This window comes from Tribolium madens, unplaced genomic scaffold (genome assembly GCF_015345945.1).
Source record: "Tribolium madens isolate multiple individuals breed KSU strain unplaced genomic scaffold, Tmad_KSU_1.1 Scaffold_3;HRSCAF=73;Tcas5.2_LG2, whole genome shotgun sequence".
NCBI lineage: Eukaryota > Metazoa > Arthropoda > Insecta > Coleoptera > Tenebrionidae > Tribolium > Tribolium madens.
In genome coordinates this window covers 5,652,888-5,674,056 of record NW_025401006.1, presented here as the reverse complement: position 1 = coordinate 5,674,056, position 21,169 = coordinate 5,652,888, and the positions used below count along the sequence as shown (strand labels likewise).

The 21,169-nt window shown below is 32.8% G+C and overlaps 3 protein-coding genes across 6 annotated transcripts in view; 2 read left to right on the top strand and 1 right to left on the bottom strand.

The window, feature by feature from the left end:
• LOC123008178 (monocarboxylate transporter 12-like) overlaps positions 1 to 21,169 on the bottom strand; it is a 67,307-nt gene that overhangs the window by 37,151 nt on the left and 8,987 nt on the right. The window lies entirely within an intron of this gene.
• On the top strand, positions 11,620 to 12,722 carry LOC123008181 (ras-like GTP-binding protein RHO). Its single transcript, XM_044403857.1, has 4 exons — positions 11,620 to 11,748; positions 11,985 to 12,151; positions 12,198 to 12,312; positions 12,362 to 12,722. Exons 2-4 carry the CDS (start codon positions 12,051 to 12,053, stop codon positions 12,659 to 12,661), a joined length of 516 nt encoding a protein of 171 aa, XP_044259792.1. The 5' UTR covers positions 11,620 to 11,748; positions 11,985 to 12,050; the 3' UTR covers positions 12,662 to 12,722.
• On the top strand, positions 12,748 to 14,065 carry LOC123008180 (ras-like GTP-binding protein RhoL). 3 transcript variants are annotated; one of them, XM_044403853.1, is made up of 5 exons: positions 12,842 to 12,863; positions 12,924 to 12,995; positions 13,061 to 13,475; positions 13,529 to 13,646; positions 13,698 to 14,065. In XM_044403853.1, the coding sequence occupies exons 3-5, from the start codon at positions 13,251 to 13,253 to the stop codon at positions 13,898 to 13,900; spliced, it is 546 nt and encodes a 181-aa protein (XP_044259788.1). In that variant the 5' UTR covers positions 12,842 to 12,863; positions 12,924 to 12,995; positions 13,061 to 13,250; the 3' UTR covers positions 13,901 to 14,065. The 3 variants fall into 3 exon arrangements, with proteins under 3 accessions (XP_044259790.1, XP_044259788.1, XP_044259789.1); XM_044403855.1 differs by lacking the exon at positions 12,924 to 12,995 and having other exon boundaries at positions 12,748 to 12,863; positions 13,248 to 13,475; XM_044403854.1 differs by lacking the exon at positions 12,842 to 12,863 and having other exon boundaries at positions 12,941 to 13,475.

The window sequence follows — 21,169 nt, the reverse complement described above, 5'->3', positions numbered from 1 at the left end:
TTCTGTCACAACCACTTTGCAGGATTATTTTTAAACGACCACAGATAAACTCTACGTTTTAATGTGGCCGATTTTTTAGAAAAGCGAGGCGGATATGACGAGTGGGATGGGATTATCTCAGTTTAAGAAAAACTTGAACACTTGGTGTATTTATTACAAAAACAAACATTTACATGCAGTGATAGCAAGCGAAATGGCCAGAATTTTATCGCCATGGTGTTGATGCGAGACATTTTTCACACCTTGGGACCAGGTAATTTCAAATAGAGTACCTTAAAAAATAAAAAAAATAAAATGTAATCTAATCCAAACTAATATATCATGTAAAGTGAGTGCAAACCGTTTTGTCCTAGGACCAAATTATATTGAGTTAAAAATTTATTATTGTAAAACTTTCTATATCTCTGAACCTGATCGAATTCAGAATCCGAAGATTTTTTGATTTTCATCATAAAATTTATAATTTCTAAGAAAAACACATCTAAGGTTTTGAAAGTTTCGACAATTTGTAAACTGCGATTACAAATTAGTCACTGCGTCAAAATCTATAAGATAGTATAGCTTTAAAACAAATTGATAAAGACAATGACCACAAATAGTATTTTTTTGTTGAAAGTTTTGCTACCTCTTTTGCTAATTTTGGATACAAAACCTGGAAGTCAAATGTAATTGGAATTGAAAAATCGCAAATCCGAGTAACTAAGATTTTGGGATCTTACAATTTTTTGCTTTAACAGGTGTTTTTTTAAAATTTGGTGTCAATGCTATCCATGAAAGTCTGATTGTGAACACACCATCGTATTGCAAGTTATTAATCTGACCTTTGACACTTCGCCAGGCGTATTAAAAATTGTTGTCCATTCACAACACACTCATATCACCGCCAACTATGACGCTAAATTTAAATAAACACTATAACTATTAATTGCAAAACGACAATTAAAAAAAATTAAAACAGCAAATTAAATCTATTTTCCAAAAATATCACACATAAAAACCAAAAATTTATTAATCTTATCTAAAATTTGTACTAGACACGTAAAAATATTGGGCAATAATAGAGCAATTTTGATCAGTATAAAATGATAAATGATCAGTATTTAATTAATTTTTGCACAGTAAAAATAACAAATGTTAAGTAAGGCACTTATAGTATTTTATTGTAATTTGTTCAGTAAAAAAATCCAAATTGCACAGTAAATAACATAAAATTTAAGAAATTTTCAGTCTTGGTTAGATAACAATGTATGGCTCTTGCGCAAGAATGTTATTTATTATTGGTACTTATTTTTATATAATTGAATATTTACTATTATTGGAGGGTGGTATATGTATTAGCAAGGGTCTGCGCAAGAATGATTTTATAATAGCAAGGGCTGGAAACTGCACAAATGGTAATTAGTCTAATAAGCGTACGCCAATCTTTGCACTGCTGTGCTCCTGATACCACAATTTTGTTTTTGAACGCTTTGCGATATTCCAATTTTGTCCGGAAACATTTTGTTTGTAAATGTGTGAATATTAAATTAATTAGTTTTGCTAGGTATTCATTCATTGCCTTTACTGTGCATTTATTATTTTTACTGTGTATTTATTATTATAACTGATCAAAAATACTTGTCGTTTAAATAATACACTATGCATTTAATTTGTTCCCAACAATAATGTAGAAAAAAATGTAGGTACATCAAAAAGAGGAGGCGACCTCGGTTTGAATTTGAGTCTGCAATTTTTCTGTTTCTAATAATATTAATATTTCTATTCATATTAATATTTCTAACGACGTAAGAAAAAAACGAAGAAAAAAACATCTAAAGGAGACTGAAGAGTTAGACGGAAAGAAGAAAGAAATCATAAAGAGTTAGGAACAATGTAAAAACATGTATTATTTTTAAATTTAATGAACTTTAAAACACAAAGTAAGTAATATAAACAAAAAAAGGTAAGTTCGTAAACATAAATGCGTAAAATTCTAAATAAAGGACGCAATAATGCAGTTAAAAGTATACAAACTAAGTAAAACAAAAAATCATTAAAAATTTGATAAAAATGTAAAGTCGTAAGAATGAGAATAAAACAAAAATAAACCGAAAGACCATATTCAAAATACCGCAAATAGAAAAATAAAGTCGATCAAAATACAAGTAGTTTTTGTGCTATCAGTTTTTCATGGTAAAACTTTGCTTACTTTCACTTTCTGAAAAAAATACCCAAACTTAGACCTGTTTTGAAAATAACTATCTATGTCAACCAAATTACAAAAAAATTTTAGCAGCAAAAATTACTTCTTTTTCAAGATGTTTCTCGTGAATTGCATTTTCAGCATCCCGTTATCAGCACTTACACATGATTAGAGTAAGTCAATCGGCGCTCATCCTCAAAGAGCCTCACTAATGACAGGAGCAAATGTGCATCGCCTGTTTTTTCACCAGTTTAGTGTCGATTAACACGTCACAAATTGACAGCTTGACTTGCACCGAAAGGATATGAATTAAAATTATCTATTTAGAGCATCTCTTGTGCTTTTGTAATGGAAATATAGCGGCGCCTTAACCAGGAAATCTCAATCTGGCGCCAATATTGTTTTTGAATTGAAGAGTTAACCGATTTGATGCGATATTTTTGCGATCTGATTTAACTAAAATCTATCACACGAAAAATTGCAACTAATCAATTTTAATTACTGTAATCACAATCGGTTAATGCCGGGAGGAGTGAAACCACAGTTCGATTTTCTAATGATATTCACTTATTCACTCGTTTATTGATTTTTTTTTTGCAATAATTTAAACATTCTGACAATTTAATTAACTTGTCTAGGATTATTTATAGTGGCATCCAATTTGTCTTTCGTTGGTATAAAATTAAATCCGATCGAAATAATCACGCCAGAAGCACCACAATGCCCCTAAATGATCCATTGTTGTCAAAAACATCTTTTTGCGTTTGGTTCGACAGGCGCTGTTCATTTATATAAATCATGTAGATGTGCAGACTCAGTTTGCGGATAATAAATCGCTCGAGGATTTATTTCTCTTGTTCGTGTCAATTAAGTAGTAATATTTTACAACCGTCAGCGTACGTTGTTCTTATTGTCTCCCGTTATTGTTACAGGAAAAAAGAACACTTCTTTCGTGTAATGACGGCTATAATTTTTGAACTTGAAGACGTGCTTGAACTTGACCGCGTTTACCCCATTTTGCGTAAGTGTCAGCTTTCCGCTCCGGACAATAATGACAATACTCGTTCTCGCCGGGGTTCTGCTTAATAAGAATGCGAGTACCGTCCGCTCCAGAGGCGATTTAGTACCGTCGTTGGCAATTTTTCCTTCGACAGGAGTCTTGATGTATGCGTCGGCTCGTTCGCAAATTAAAGGTCGGTTTCCGGAATCGCTCAATTAGTAAAAAACAATGTTGATCCGGTTATGAATCTTTTTTTGCAAACTCGTTTTCGCGATACAATCCAAATGCGAAATTAATGTTGATGCATGGCTAGGATGTAAATTCCCGGTGATATATTCGAGTCCTAGATCCGTCTCCGGGGGATGGGAGCAATATTGCCGATGGAACTAATCGTTCAAAATAAAACTTTGGAGTAGATAAACTCATGAAATGTCGCAGACATTCCCAAATTTATTACCTTAATCCGCCATTACTCGTAATTCAGCTTTTATCGGGACGTTTTACTGTCTTCACTAACGAATTAAAAATAATTTGATGGCTTTCCGTTCGCTTTTAATCGAAAGCGAAATTCGGGCAATAACTTCTGTTTTCGTTTCTTCTAAATATAGCCAATTGGAGATTGTGCGGCCGATTAATAACCCTTCGAAAATTTCATTTACATGCAACCCGTAAAGGCCCAAACCCCAAACATAAAGATGCCACTAAATTTTCAATCACGTGTGTTGAGATTTTTACGATGCAATGTCGTAAAAGTTAAGAGCTGATCTTTAGCAATTATAAGAGTGAAACTGGACGAGGAATTTTTTGCAGGAATTGTGGCCATTTTTCATGAATGTTTAACATTTTTTAATGGCGACATAAACTAGAGACTCAATGGAACGTTATCGACGTTGCTATTCAGGAAGATCGATAATTTTAGATTGATTACCGAGAACTTGGCCTTGCTCGTTAGAAGAAATCGTTGCAAGAAATTTTCAGTATTTTGTCATTATCAATACCCAATGAAAAATTTTGTTTCGTTCAGGTGCCCCGTTGCAATATATCTCGTCGTGAAGGAATGATTGCTGAATGAAGGAATGTGTAACAAAGTCTCGTTGAAGCATGAATACGACTGGAGATAAACGATGGTATTAAAGTGCAGACATAACGGATTCGGCCTTTACGATCGTCCGTAAAATGGTAATAATTTATGAATAAACTATTGCATAAATTCATTATCTTTGCCACAAGTGACACGACATTCAACATTTGGAATTGAAATGAATTACGTGCGGCCTTAACATATAATGAAGTCAACAATAGGCATTCCGGTCAATTTATATAAACCCAGAATCTCAGCACACCTTTCCCTTTACAAAAAAAGCAATAAACCCGCCGCCATTTTCCCCCAGCTATACATTTGTTTGTCTTTCTGCATAGCGGGGGACTGCATATTTTTGAATTTTGATTTTACATGAAATATTTATACACGAAACCTGATCCAAAGAATCAACAACCTTTTGTCTCGCATTCCTCATCGCCAAAAAGACGCTTTGCCGGCGTTTAATTAATCCAACGACGAGCTTTTTTACTAAAACAGGAAATTCGATTGTCTAAGCACGGAACTATTACTCGTTGTAGCCTTCTACGATCGATTCCTAATTTGGCACCGATCAGACAAAACGTTATAATAAAACGTTTCCGATTCTCTTTTTGAATTTTACACCGAACACACACGATATAAATATCGCTAAGTAGAACGGTAATTTGTTTTGCATTGATACGGCCGCGTTTGCGACTGCTAATGTGTCTACATCACCGACGTCGTTTGATCTTAATTGAGGCTATTTATCCATTCGACATTACCATACCGCGAGAGCAAACGCCTCAAACGCATGCTAAACCTTGGACCAGTTACGATTTACTCAGAAACTGAAATATTTGAAACGTCTAGTCCCAGTGTTCCCTCATCAGTTATGATAAGAAATTGTTTCACAACCAAAGGTGAAATATTTATTATCTCGTTGACATTATATAAACATCTGGCGTCGACAGAAGGAGAACTTTATTTCATTAATGTATTTAAAAAGTGGTTCTTTGTGTAAACATTAGACGTTGTTATACTTTCCTTGAATAAAAAAGAACCCTTCTTCATTTTGCAACACTAAAATTTCTTACTTTCAGGATTATTATTGTTCCATCATCCTCTGTGTTTTGCCCCCACCAAGTTTCTTTCTCTGAGTCACAAAAAAATTGTTCGAAATTTAATGTCTTAGGAAAGTCGATATACCTTTTTTTCTATTTATCTGAAAACTGCTTAGGATATAGATTTTTTAAAAATACCTCTGCATTAAAAAAATCACTACCCAACAATTTTTTTTAATGTGATTGATCTATTGACACGTGAATCAGGGTACATTAACATCCCTAATTACGAATTTGATACGAAAAATTCTCCATCACGTAGAGATTTTAAGTTACAGGAAAATAGTTTTCTCAAATTTTATCGTAAAAGTTGTTCATTTCAAATAGACGACATAAATCTGATGTAGAGGAGTTTTTTGCAAAAGCTGACTTTCTTTTGTAGGGTGTTTTAACTTCCCTTATCAGGAACCAGCAGTAATCTCTCATCATAGCTGGATCCCATCTCCCTTGGTACCTTTTTTCCATCGACAATACATCCTGTTGGAACCTTCCTCTTGTTCGTCACTAACGGCACCCAAGTTTGGGGGAAAAAAATTTAAATGAGAATGGAGAAAATGAATTTTAAGTGTTTCGTTTTTCGGCGATTTTTCGAACATTCTTACAGGTGATATCTTAGAATGCCTAACTTTAAAATCTGACGTGCTATGGAATTTTCTTTATCATTTTTGAGTTTAGCACATACAATTTAACAAAAAATAACTGTTTTCTTCTCAGTAACAAAATGCGTGTTGGCTAGTAAAATTAAAATAATTTAAAATTTAGTGTTGTTTTATGAGATTTCGCTAATTAGTTATTTACAAAAAGCTTCAGTTTGGGACAACTCATTTGCTAATGTAGACCTATCTCGAGCCTCAGTAAAAACATTTTAAACTTCCGCAAAAATTTTAAGCAAGTTTTGTGCATTTTCAAAAAGAATTCATAAACTGAGTTTTAGAAAAAATTGTCATTTTTAATCTTGATTTATACTCGTAACAACAATTCTTGCATCAATTATTGCCAGCGATTTAAATCGGGATTAAAAGAAATTAATTTTATAAAACTTGGCCATTAAAAGATTCATTACGTCCAATTACTTACGAAAACATCCGATACTCAATAAATCTATTTTTGAGATCAAGAAAGTTATATTGGAGGGAGATACAGGTGTCCCAGAACTCGCCTATCAGAGAAAAATGCCAAGTAGAATAAGACATCAGGAACATGGAAACAATATTAAAAAATTTAGGTCATAAGAATTATAAAATTATGAAGGAAATTATGTTTAACATTATTGGTGGCTTTTATTGACAAAATTTTTGTATACCTTTATAATAATTGAAAAAAAAATACAATGTTTTAAACAATTTTTCGTGTTCTTGGCATTTTACTTGGCATTTTTCTCTGATTTGCGAGTTCTAGGACTTCCTATACCTAAATTAGAAAAAATAACAACATTTTATTTCAAATTTAGCATTTTATTATTTCACTCTGACAAGAATAATATACTCGTACAGGTATTTAAAAAAATAAAAAAAATCTCAAGATAGAAACACAAAGTGTTTGAATTTTTTTTTGAATCTTAGAATTTAGTACAAAACCTTTATTTCATATTTCAATCATTTTTCGATAAATACAATCTCTACATATTATTAAAAATAGATGAGCTAAAGTTACTGAGTACGTCTTGTTGCCAATTGTAATATTTTTTTTATAAAACCATTTCTTGTTTTTTAATTTGCACAGTCAGATCTCAGTAGTGTTCATAGTTCTGTCCCCTGCTAAAAAAAATTTAACATTTAATCTGCAACTTCAAGAAATTTGAGATTTTCAGCATGTCAACATAAAGAAAGTTTTATTTTGTTGGTTTTTTAGGAGTACGAAAGGTACTCCGCTCGACTGGAAGTAAAAAATTGTTGAAAAAGTCTCTATCAAAGAGGACAAAGGTTTTTAAAGACAAAATTATGAGCACCGACAATTTTCAGAGGCTAATACTGAAACCGTGGAGAGAAATAAATCCATGGCTGATACTTAGAGAAGCCAAAGAGGAATTACAAATTATTTTTGTTTTAACTGTATTATTATAAAAATTCGTTCCGTTATTTTAAGTAATAAATCTCTCTTCTCTTTCGGCGCGGATGGCCCCTGATTATTTATCAATTACTTCTGATAATAACCCGAAACGAAAATCTGCGTCCCGATGAGTCGCTTTGCCATATTTAGTCGTGGAATTCTAAATATGGCCGGTTATTTTTCATAATTCGGCCAGTATGTTGTTTACTCGACTCTATATAAGCGTAGAAAATTAATCATAATCATATGTTTGAATTTCAAATCTATTTTTCTATTGTGGTCGTTGCTCATTTTGAAATTAAACCAGCGGGATAGCCGAATTATCATTTGTCCAAATTTGAGCGAGGAGATAAATTGAAAACTGAATCGCGTTTTTATCTGCGGTGTAATTTAATGTAATGTATGTAATTATGCAAAAATCCTCACATTAGGTCGTTGCGAATTTTCTCGTGTGGTCTTTAATTTTCGCGTCAGACGTGATGTAAGATTTACATATACGAATTTTGCTAAATTTTTTCCCGACGAGGAATTAATTAGAGATTTACTTGCAATTAATACAAAATTAAATAGTGGTTGTTGGACTCCGCCCTAATCTGATTCCGAATGAGTTACAGGGTGGATGGCGAGGATAAATCAGTCTGAGGAAATGGTGCATTTTTCGCCTTGCGTTGGCGCCGATTTTTCGAATTCCCTGGACTCACTCTTGCGCGGAATTTCTCGTGAGGCATTTCTGATGCATGCCTCATCAAAGCGAACATCTTGCATAAATTATTGTTTTTGTGTGAAGCTCGTGCCATATAATATCTGACCTCAGTTCAGCCTCTGAATAGTGTCGGCTTTTGACACCGATATAAAAGATTGATGTCCGATCAATCTGTTCAGTGATGATCGATTAAGTATTTTTTTCGTCACTTCTCAACTTTGCGGAAGTTTTTGTTTGTCGTCGAGGAGAAAAATGTCGTGAAAGTTAATACGGGAGATTTGAAACCGCGACCTGAAAGGATAATCCCGTTAAAAATAATTACCGGGTTTATGTTCAATTTTATTGCGATCATATTGACCAACAAAAATTAATTTACATGGCACTAAAGCCGGAGTTAATTCGGTGTTTGCTATTTTGGTGCTTGCAAGAGGAAAAAATCGCCAATCAGGAATGTTTAAGAACTGGGCGTATTAAGATGAGAGAGGAGCGTTTTATGCCTAATGCGGGTAGCACGCAGCGAAATTAGCATTGACAGGAGGCTACAAGTAATTCCATAAACATTAAGAACGAGCTCGAGATCGCTTACATTGCAATTACATGTCAAACAGTGTGGAATTATTGGTGGGAAACTTGGCAACTGGGATAACAAACACGAAAAGAACGAATAAACTCCGGCAACTAGAATGGCATTTGGTACAAGAAGTGGCATTTTTCGCCATTATCTCTGACAGCGATCTTCATGGGTAGCATCGGAATCTATACAAGATGCATGTGTGGCAGGTCAAGGTAGGTTCTTCGATATTTGTAAGGAATCGACAAGTCTTTAATCGAAACTTTTAATTGAGAGATGGATTCTTAATTAGACTATATTTGGAAGCCTCAGCAAACAAGTCCGAGAAAGATTAATGAGTCGAAGAAGTGCCACAATCAAAGAAAAAATTACTAAACACGAATAAGCGACAAACCGCTTTACCACTAGCAGTGGCGGAACAACAAAGTTGAGTCCCAAAGAAAAAAATCAACTTTTTAGTGTTAGAATTCGCTATAACTGAAACATTAAAAAAATCACTAAAAGTATTATACACTGGCCGCCAAAATTAACCGGACAATTAAAATTTTGCGATTTTTCACATTGCAGTATTTTTGTTATTCTTTGTCGGATTTCGACGAATTTTTGTTTGGCTTAAAGAAAAAACTTTGTAGATCATTGTAATTTAATTCAATAACATTTCTAGTTGTGTCTTCTAAATGTGATACCCAAAAGACAAATGTGCTGTTTTTTTACTTATTTATATACTGAGCTGTGGTGTGCAACAGAGACTTAACTTAAGTTTTTACTGATTTCAGATTATTGTTCATTCTTTTCTCATTTCTCATAATTTTAATTTTTGAGACATGAGGGATATAAACCTTTAAAAAACCATTACATTTCCAAATTCAGTAAATGTTCGTATTAAATAGGCCGAATGTATGAAAACATCAAAATAAGCGCTTGGAAGTTTCCAATAATTAACCGTTTTACTTGTTGTAATTCTTTGAAGTTCCAAGTTTTTTAATTTTTTTGTGCTCAAAGACGTAATTGTGCTCTTGTGGTGAAATTGATCCTCATTCAAAAAAGAACGGTCAATAATCTGAAATAAGTAAAAATTTAATTCTCTGTTGCACACTACAGCTCAGTATAAAAAAATAAAAAAATAGTGCTCTCGTCTTTTAGGTATAACATTTACAAGACAAAACTAGAAACGTTATTGAATTAAATTACAATATTCTGCAAGTTCGTTTTTTTACCCGGACAAAAATTCGTGGAAATCCGACAAAAAATAACAAAAATATTTAAATGTAAAAAATCGTAAAATTTTAGTTGTCTGGTTAATTTTGGCGACCAGTGTAGTTTATTACGAAATAAAATTGCCGTTTTAACGTTTAAACACTAAATCTGCGTTCACTTTTGCCCCTAAAATCCAGATGAGCCTAGCGTAATCTCCGAATCCTGGCCCCATTTTTTACGTTAAAAATTTGATTGAAGCGCTGACGACATGATTGATGGTTTTTTATTCGTAGACGTTGCCAATATTCGGTCGAATTCAAATCCTAGCCTTATCTCGTCCGTTTAACCGGCGATTTTCATTTTTCACGCTCCATATTTTCATAATATGTTTACCCGAGATCGAAGTCGTGTACTTATCCGTTTTACCCTCCTTATCTCGATCCGTATAAATAAAAAACAAATTCTGGGAGCTGTTGAACGGATATCCTCTCGTAAAAATTTATACGCGACGCTTTTCTTTGCAAATTCCCTTTCCGGTGAGATTAATTACGATTTGAATAAGGCTAATATGAACGAATGGGTTGGTAGGTATTAAGCGCTTCCGGTGTTAAAGGATTTACATTCGACACGCACTGACGCTCCTCTAGGACTAGTCACACAGTTCCACCCTATTCCGGACGCCTAACAAGGATTAAATGGCTGTTATCTACGTACAAGTTCGGGTGGTTTACCGTATTTAAGGTGAAACAGAGATTAGGTTTGATGTTGGACCTTTTGACGCAACTAACTTAAAGCTGACCACTTTAAACACATTTTTGATTAAGGGAAAAGTCAATATTTTGGGTTTTGAGAAAATCGGCGCCAACGGGAAAACCCAGAGCGCAGTGCGATGAACTTTTCTAATATATTACCATAATGACGTATTGATAAAACTTTCAAACGCACTAAATCAACCTACCTACACTGCTGGAAGTAAAAAAAATAAAAAAGAAAGGCATTTAACATTATTAATAAAGTTTTGACATCTTAATTTCACACTTTATATTTGAATTTTTCAAATTTTCAAAATTAGCGAAATTAGCAATACAAGCTAAATTTTCACTTAGCTTAATATCTAAAGTCAGCAGTGAGGAGTTGTGAGGGTTAACCTCGCCCAGAATAAAATCAGGCAAAATTATTTTGTATTTATAGTTGAATAAAAAAAATAAAGAACACAAAGCATAATAACAAATAAGTGAACAAAGCATAAGTAAAGGAAAACGCATAAAAAGCATAAAAGCTTATTTTTATTTCGTACAGTGACTATATAATACAGCCACTGTACCTACCCTACACTAACCGAAATAAATACAATAAGGAGGAATTGAGGAAAAGGGCTCAACGATAGAAAACTTTTTTTTCGTGAGATATCTACAATCATTTTGTTCGATACAAAAACTGTAGTAGCTTAATATGTAGAATGCTGTAATACGTCAATGTTTGTGCTAACATTTATAGATGTCGCGCTACAGTTTCCTGTAAACTTGGTATTATTGATTTTCTAGCTGTATTTATGAAAGCTTGTGAATAATTAAAGCTTTCAATTACACAAATTTGTTATTGTACTTTTTTGGTTACACCCCTAATTAATAGTTATTTGTATTAATCAAGAAAGGAATTTTAGTGTAGGACAGTGAGCTATTTTTCTCAAGTTTAGCTCTCGCCTAAAAGATGTCTCTCTTTCTTCTTTGATTTAAAATTGATAAAAATGTTTTATCTTCACTATTTTCTCTAAATAAATTAAAAAAATCACACAAAGATAAGCTAAAAAACCAAATCTGACAGTGTTCGTGCATCTATTTATGGAAATGTCGACAAATTAGGTAAATAACCGGGCTTCAAATGGCCCAAATCTTTCATTAGGCAATTGATTTATTATTAAATTGCAAGCCCGGCCGTTCCTGATTTATGACGGCCAGAAATAAATATCTCCAAGTAGAATGGAGATAGGTCTTGGAAAAGCTCTATTGTTTTATGGTCGTTTGTAATTTATTGACCTACGAAACATTGTGTCTTAAAATCAAAAGAAACGTAATTTTTAAAATATCGCCTTTTACAGCTTGTTTCGTTGTTTCGTCGAGAAATTAATTCAAATAAATGAAACGGAAAGCTTTTCATTAATCAAATGGAGAGAAACATCGTAATCATAGGCGACGGATATGTCGGCAAAACGAGTATTTTAAATGCGATCAAAGACAAGAAATTTCAGGAACAAATTCCTAATGTGTAAGTACGAATTTTGGTTTTATAAAATTTCGAAAATTTTCTTCAGGTATGATGATTTCGAGTTGTGTCAAACGGTAAACGGCAAACAATTCCAACTCAAGTTTATCGATACGGCAGGCCAGGAGGAATTCGCAATGATCAGGAATCTTTCCTACAAAGATGTAACTTTGAAACTACTTAATTTTCCTATATTCAGTGTCAGTTTTCCAGGCGAACCTTTTTTTATTGTGCTTCGCAGTTGACGATCCAGTTTCTTTCGAAAATATGGAAAGTGTCTGGGTACCAGACTTGCAAAACTGTAAAGATGTACCAGTGGTTCTCGTTGGTACAAAATCAGATCTACGCAAAACCAATTCCTGCATAAATCGAGACGAAATTATCAAATTTCAGAAAAAAATCAATGCTCTATTTTACGCAGAATGCTCAGCGAAGACTTTGGACGGAATTGAGGATTTGAAGAAAAGGATTTTGAAGTTGTTTGCCAAAGAAAAGTCTTGCATCATCCAATAAATTAAATTTCTTTTACTTGAAAATGGCTGTGTTTTATTTTTTCAATAAAAAATTTGTTTTATCTAAAACGATTTTATTATCAGTGAGTCACAATCCACCTTTGTCAACTGGATTTTATCTTATCTAAAAGATTTAAAATAATGCTATTTTTTGTAATGTTGGTATCAACAATTTTTGTGCACGTTTTAGTGACTGCTTACAAGTAAGTTAACAAATTATTTAATCAATCAATTTCACGCACTCGCAATTTTTTAATAAAAAGGAAATAAATGAGACGGTTAAAATGAAACTAAACTGCAAACAAAATTAAATTTCCTAAATGGCGTTTTTATGGGTATATATATTTCGTTAACGAGCTTCTATACAGTCATTTGCATTTTGCTTGTTCACATTTTTTAGCTTTGGAAATAATTTATTGGTTATATTGTATCAGATGTCAAAGGTCACCGTTCGCCATATTTCGTTTCACATCTCTCCATTACACTGTAAACTGTAACTAAAAACGCAGTTTTGGATCATTAGATAAATTTTGTGAAAAAAAATGTGTTCTCTGTGTTGGAGAGGGTCATAAGTGCGTTTTTGTTAGACTATGAAGAACCAAATCCGGATAACCGTCGTCGGCGACGGCGACACGGGCAAAACCTGCATGTTGATAGTTTACAAAGACCGCAAATTCGACGAACGCTACATCCCCACCGTCTTCGACGTCTACTCAATGAACTTAACAATAAATAACAAAGAGTACACCATGATATTACAAGACACAGCCGGTCAAGAAGAATTCGACAAACTCCGACAACTGGCCTATAAAGACGTAAAACAGCCCCCTCTAGTCCTATTTAAATTTTTCCTCATGCCATTTTTCAGACGGACGTATTCATCTTGTGTTACGCAGTGAACGACGCCAATTCCTGGGATAACGTCAAGGAAAAATGGGCGCCGGAAATACGAAGATGTTGTCCTAGAGCGAAATTGATATTAGCTGGTATTAGTTTTGGAGTGAAGAAATCTAAATATTTAATCGTCTTTTTTCCAGCGACAAAATGCGATCTTGAGAGTGAGAGAATAGTGGACAAGAAAAGTGGCCAGAAACTGGCTAAACTCATCAAAGCTGACGATTTTATTGAGAATTCCGCAAAGTTGAGAAGGAATGTCGACGAGACCATTTGTTTAGCACTTACGGTTTTTATAAATGCGCAGAAGACGAACAGAAGGGAAAACACTTGTGTACTACTCTAACGTGTGATAAAAGTCAATTTTTATTAAAAAACTGTGATAATATCCAGAGAAATATTTATTTGAAGGATTATTCTTGTCGTCGTAGACTTTTATGTGTCCTTAGATGTCTTTACAACCTAACTGCAATAAAATTCTACTAAAGCTTAATACACAGCCTTTGACATTATTCAAATAATTATACTAAAACCCGCTTGAGATTCACAGACCCCTAAACCCGGATATCTTATTTTGTCACTGTTATACCAACTGAATGAAAAATGATTTTCTATTATACGACAACAAATGCCATCAAAATACTAATTTCAAAACCAAAAAAATTATGACGGAAGCACGTAAAGGTATATTGTTGAAAGAAAAAAAAATGTTTTACTAATATAATGAACAAAAAAACCAAAGCGACTTGCTCACCGGGAGACTTTGTTTCGAAACTCTGTCGCGTCTCTAGTACAATGTCTAAAAATTTAATGCAAGAAATAAGAGTTATGAAACTGAGAGTAGGTAGGTCAAAAAAGATCTCAGAAAAGCCCAAGAAACACAACGTAAAAAGATTGTTATGTAAAATTATAAAAGTAATTTTTTTCAAGTAATTCAAGTAATTTGTTTCTAAATTAAGTTTTAATAATTTTTGAGATAATTTTAATGTATTTCAAAGTTAGGCTGCAGATGGCAATTTATTGCCATGTTCCAACAACGTTAAATTATAAATATTTTTACAATTGGAGAAGCGACTTTATTACCTTCATATTTTTTAACTTCAAGTAATTCTTTTAGAAGAAAATAATCAAATTTGTCCTTCAAAATATTTTAACACAACGACCGCTAAATATCAGACGTATAGAACTATTGACAGTGTAAATATGATGATTTTTTTTGCAAACGTATGCAAAAGGTTTCTGATATTGACAGTATTGATACATTTAGAATTTAAGCCAAAAATAAGCTCAAAATAAGAAATAAAAATGATCAATCATGAATACTATAAACGTCAGATTAAATTTTATTTTAAAACTAATTTAAGTAGCATTTTTTTATTTAAAGAATTTTTTAAGTGTACTTTCGATTTATTAGTTTTTTTTCATTCTTAAAATGTTTGAAACTGAAAAAGGTATAACTTCTGTATTTCCTAATGCATTTCCTAACGCATGTTCTATAATTTGTATTGGTTCTAAATCGTAATTCTATGATAAATAAATTGTGCCTTAAAAATTATTTATGTAGGTACTTTTACTTATTTTCCCTCATAAAAAACGTAATTTGATACAGGTGTCAAATATGAAATATTCTTCTCTTCTATATTTTTCAAATATTTTGGTAAATAAGGCTGTACGTAAACAATAAACGGGGAATTTGATTTCAATTTTTTCGAGTTTGTGTTGCACTTTTTCTGTTCTGCGAAGCATCTTGGCTGTCCAACTAGGTAAATAGATCAGTGGCATATTTCGGCAAACGAGGTTGCATTTAAATATTCAAATCGGGCGCCGATTTATATCTCTGCTGTCCATTTCGAGCATGAAAATGCCATATTTCACAGCTAGATCTTCGATAATGCAAAAACTAAACAGGCAGTATTTATTGTTTTGTAGGATTTATATACCGGGTGATAAATCAGTTAGTCCGGTGACAAATTCGTCGCAATGATCGTAGCGCGGGTCAACGATCCTCGGCTTTAAATTAACATTTCAGCGAATGTCCTTCCTCTTATGGATGGCTTCATGTCTCGTAATATTTAGGGTAGAACACCGCCACATCCTCGTTGCCGGAATTGCCGTACATCACGTCCGCTTTTGCAGTTGATATTGAGAAAGTGCACTGTTTCAAACCTTGCCACATACGTTACATTGAATTTATTCATTTAATCTCGACGCGCTCATAGAATTTTTATTAGCACGATGCTTACCAAGAACTAATAAAACGACAACAGTGTCTTTAAAACGGCACTACTTTGCCGCTTTTCTAAATCGAATTTTATACAATGTTTCGTATTTCTATTACAAATGACAACGGGAAGTAAACTCTCAAAGATGGGGGGAGAAAAAGCTGTGGGACGAAAAGTATTAAAAGTATCTACCTCTGAAAAGACGTTTATAAAATTTATCGAAGCGGAAGTCGGAGTTTGTGCTATAAAAAGCAATGGAACTCTCAATTGAACTGTGTGGTAACTATTCGAATCTGGTTCACCACCAATGTGTATCTCTTATCACCGGGACAAGATCGAATTGTGGAAATCAAACGTACGTAGACGAGCCATCGACCACCGCATGGAGTGATAACACCAACGTTTCGAATTCATTACTCAAAAATATAACAACCTCAGCAAAAACTAAAGATTTTTTAAATTATTTTTAAACCCTTGTTAATTTACCCAACGTCTAATTTTTTTAGTAATATAACTACATAAAATATTAAACATTGAAACCTCTGCTTTACGGAAGTTTTCCCTTATAGAAATAACAGAAATTGAAGGTAAAGTGAAAAATTTAGCCTTCAAAATACAAAGTTTTATCGTTTGTATGGTAGATATAACCTATTTTACGACAAATCTTATTTGAAATTTCTGACAGAAAAATGTCGGTGATATTTGTTTCGCATTGCTATCAGCAAGAGAAAAAACCGTTCAAGTCGATTTAAAATAGTCTTCAGTATGTGAAATTTTTGATTGTCATCAGTCGTTATTATACAGGGCGTCCGAGATAACGTGACCGGAGTTCCGATTACGGCCGATGAGATAGAGCTGCGGTCAAATTAAGCGAACAGTTCGCTTTAATTAGTGATATCGCATCCTGAAATCAGTCGAGTTGATTTAAAGCGTTTTCCACTAAAATTTAGCGAATTTCTTTACCCTTACGTGATTAATTTTGCGTTAATTTCAAATCGTACAGTGGAAAATTCTCTAAATTAAGTCTTTGAAATAGGAGCACGCACAAAGGTTCGCCAAAAGTCGATATTTTCAAAGCGTTTAAGGTTAGTTTATTATTATTTCAGGAGAGAATTTTGTGTGATATAAGGCTCAACTCCCTGGAGGTCCGAATCCTATTTAGTCCGATTTGAGGATCCGCCTTGACATGTATTGTCCTCGGAATAATAAAAAGTTAATGATAAATTCAACTTTTTCGGATTGTCTAAGTTTTCCCCCAGATTCAAAAGAGTCAAGGCAATTTTCTTATATCTTAAATAAATATCATCACCTAATGCAAATTCTCTAAACAATGAAGAACAGAAGCTGGTCCTCTTTATGGCCGGTTTTTTGCGTCCTAAAAGCCATCACAATACTCCGCTCAAGAATTATCGCCATTAATTTTTTTACGAAAAAACTAGTGAATTATTTTTATAAAAGCATGAGCGGAGATAATTCGTCGGTTTGCATGTAAATATTTATTATTCGCGACAACGGCCAGAGCTAAAACATGAATTGGAAAAATTATATCGTGCAACACAACGGTATTTTGCTGTTTGCTACGTAACGATGTCCATATGTTTGATTCTAACAAACCTGAACTCGAGAGAGTTTTTAAAATAGAAACGAACTCTAATTGGATTTGTGTCTCGAAATTTCTGCTTTAGCAAAAGTCATTTACTGGAGATGTGCAATTAGCAATCATCGATTGAAGGCAATGCTTGTCCGAAATTGCAACATAAAGCAATCTTTACAATCAATAAAATAGAAGAAAAGGAAAACAGTTAAAAAAAATCAAAATGTGATTTCAAAACTGATTTATTTTATTTTTTATTTTTATTTTCTCACACCTTGTTTCTAAGCATTCCTCTTACGATTTGGTGACTATGAATGATTATCATGCTAACTAAATTTTACAATAAAAAAACAACACTTTTTTGAGGTACCTACAGGGGAATTGCGATCGATAAAGCTGTTTGTTTGGAATTAGTTAGGATGCTAATAATTTGCTAAAATATTTACTTTCCAGCAGAGATAACCCCAAGTATAACAGCCAAAAACCGACTCAGTGATTGATTTGAAAAGTGCTATTTAGAGTTTTGTTTTAATTTTCAATTCATTATCTACAACTTCTCGACTTATCCAAACATTAGCTTTATTTGCAATTCAAGCACTTAGCGTTTGTTGCGAATGTCAGGTAAACAGGGCCGTTTGTGATAAATAAACTCTTCAATCAGCGAAAACGCATCACGTGAAATCTCCCGTAAAGCTCCCTCCTAAAAATCGGGGTCATTCCCTAATTGAAAATAAGCAAATCGAGCGTAGGGAAAACTTTTTTCGGTGGAATAAATAGAACTTGATTATTAGAGGTATAGATCTCAAGTCTTAGGTCATGCATGAAGAAAGTTGGTGATGTTATTTTGGAGTTGGCGTGAAAAGTTGCAGGTCTGTTTTGTTCGCAGTGACCGACTAAGCCACGGCTGTAAAACTTCTCCGGAAGATCTCGGATCTCAAGAGAAGAGCACTAAGCCCCAATTGCTCCGTCATTGCTTTAACTGCACTCGACGACAAAGATTTCCACTTCCAATTTAATATCTGTGTCACCATCGATTAATCAACGCTTAAAAAGCTCGCTGAGATACAAATGTAATTTTACGAGACGGGAAAATAAAAGGTGATAACGCTTGTGAGATTTTAATTAAAAGTATTGCTCAGAACTTTCTATACATATGCAAAGTTTAAATTCAATAAAGATGATACGTCTCTGCACGATCTGAATTTCAGCTTAATGTCACGTTTTGCATTTTGTGAATTCAATTTGGAACATATTCGCTGGGTCTGCACTGGATATCATATGAAATCGGAGAGCATAATGGCAGATAATTAAGGTCGAATATTTCAACACAAAAAGAGTTTTGCCAAGTTATTGAACTTGCAGATACATAAATGCAATACAAGCTCTATAATAATAAGCAAAATAATTCTTTCTTCTGTCTCTATTTAACATAGCTTCAAATTTGTATTCCTCACTATGTAAGCGAGTTCTGGTAATATTTCTAGTTGCGACATAGTAAAGAGGTGGTGCGTTATTTCTACTTAGTTTAAACGGTGCAAATTAGTGTTTAGTTTCATTTACGTACTCTTTTCCTACCCTGAATTCTAAATATATTTACATTGAAAACAAAATTTGCTCTTTATGGTTTATTAATATGAAAATTATTATTTATAAAGAATTATGTTTGTTATGATAAACAAAGCAAGGAAAAAAAGAGTATTAAAAAAATCTACCTCGTGCTGTAATTATGATGTCCTAGATATTTCTAAACAAACGAAATATTTTACTAAGCACGTAAATAATGTAAAATCACAAAAAACAATTTCTTAAAAATTTGGGCTAGAATACATACAGGGTGAATTTAAAGTATGGAACCAAGCTTCTTTTTTAAATATTTGGCTCCAGAAAAAAATAATTAATATAAATGAAAGTAATATAAAAAATGTGATCTTAATTTGAGAACTAAATTTTGTTTTGTTTTTGAGTTATGCTACTTGCATGCTAAAAGACAAAAGAAAACTTAGAAAAATTTTATTCATGATAAAACATCATATTTTTATAGCACTTTATCATTTATCAATTAGTTTTTTCAAAAAACATTTAGTTGAAACAAAAAACGTTTGGTTCCATACTTCTTATTCACCTGATATACATATACCGTTCAGTCTGGACTTAGTTGTACAAATTTTTGGATCGGAAATTGCTTGATACTATTTGGAAGTATGTGGAATTATTAAAAATATCTTTGGATTGTTTGAAATTGCCGGAATTGCTTCTGAATTACTGGAATTATACAGGGTGTTTAAAAATTGCCGCACTAAAACTATGGTACGGTGTCTAGAAGCATTTGGTGAGTGAGGGAAAAATATTTAAAAAATTCTTGATGTTAAATTTGCACCTGGATGAAGGTTTATTTTATGATAAATTTGGTAACTGCGTGTACATATCTTGAGAACATCAAAATAGTTTCCATGGAATAATTTAATTCTTGAATTCATTGTTAACTTTAAACGTTGCCGCATCGATTTTTGCATAATTATTGATAATTTAGAAGAGGTAAATTGCATTGAATGTTAAAGACCACAGACACTGCGTTAAAGATTATTAATCTACCTTCCATTCTGCATATTTTAATTGCATTTTGAGTGTTATTTAGTAATAATAAGTACAACTAAAAACGTTTGAAGATTCTTATACAAACCTCCACTGTGCAAAAAAATAAAAACCAAGATTTTTTTTAAATATCTTATCCTCACTCACCAAATGCTTCTAGACACCGTATCATAGTTTGAGTGCGCCATTTTTTAAACACCCTGTATGTAAATTACTGTTTTTTTTTGGAATTGCTGGAATTCTCTTTGGAATTACTGGAATTCTTTTTGGAATTACTAGAATTCTTTTTGGAATTATCAGAGTTACTTGGAGTACCTATTCATAACGTAGTTGCACTTGAGCGTGCTGCGTGAGCGGTAAAGTTTACTTATACATATGTATAATATGTATAATTTCTTTTCAAAATTATGTTAAATTTCTTAGAACTATTTAATTTGGAATTACAAGAATTATTTTGAACTTACGGAAATTAAATTAAGGAATTACAGGAATTTCTGTAATTTTTTTGGAATTACTGTAATTTTGATGGAATTTTTTGGAATTACTGGAATTTCGTCCCCTCGCTGTGTACCAACAGGTAGGAAGAAATAGGTTTAAATCCGGATCGTGTTAATGCATTTTTTTCTATTTCTAATAGTATTAAAAAATCAAAAAACGTCACCACAATATTTAGAATAAAAGCTTAAGATTGTCCAAATGAATCTATGAATTAAGAAGGTCAAAAAAATCTCACAAAGAAAGTAAGAATATCATTAAAATGAATGAATTTTAGAACATAAATTTAAAAAAAAATGCGTAGAAGAGTAGGTTTACCGGAACGTACAAAGCTCAAACTTAATAAAAGTAGAAAAATAAAGTAGAATGAAGACACTCTAATAAAACATAAAAGTAAAAATGTCGCAAAACATAATACGTAATAAGCGTAAACCGTTAGAATCACGTTAGGTTGACGTTGTCTTTATGTTTGTCTAAAAAAAAAAGACAAAAACACACATTTTGATGTAATTTTTGATTTTTCTTTACAAAGAGGTTATCAAAAACAATAAAGCTTTTCAGCAATACCTCTGACCCAAAACCGTCAGTCGTCCATTGCTCTAGCCGCGTAATTTAAATTTAAAATAGTTCCCGATAACATATCTAGAACTAGAAAATTTCCATTAAAATTGTCTCGCCTTTAAATTTCCGCCCCTTGCTCCGCATCGATACG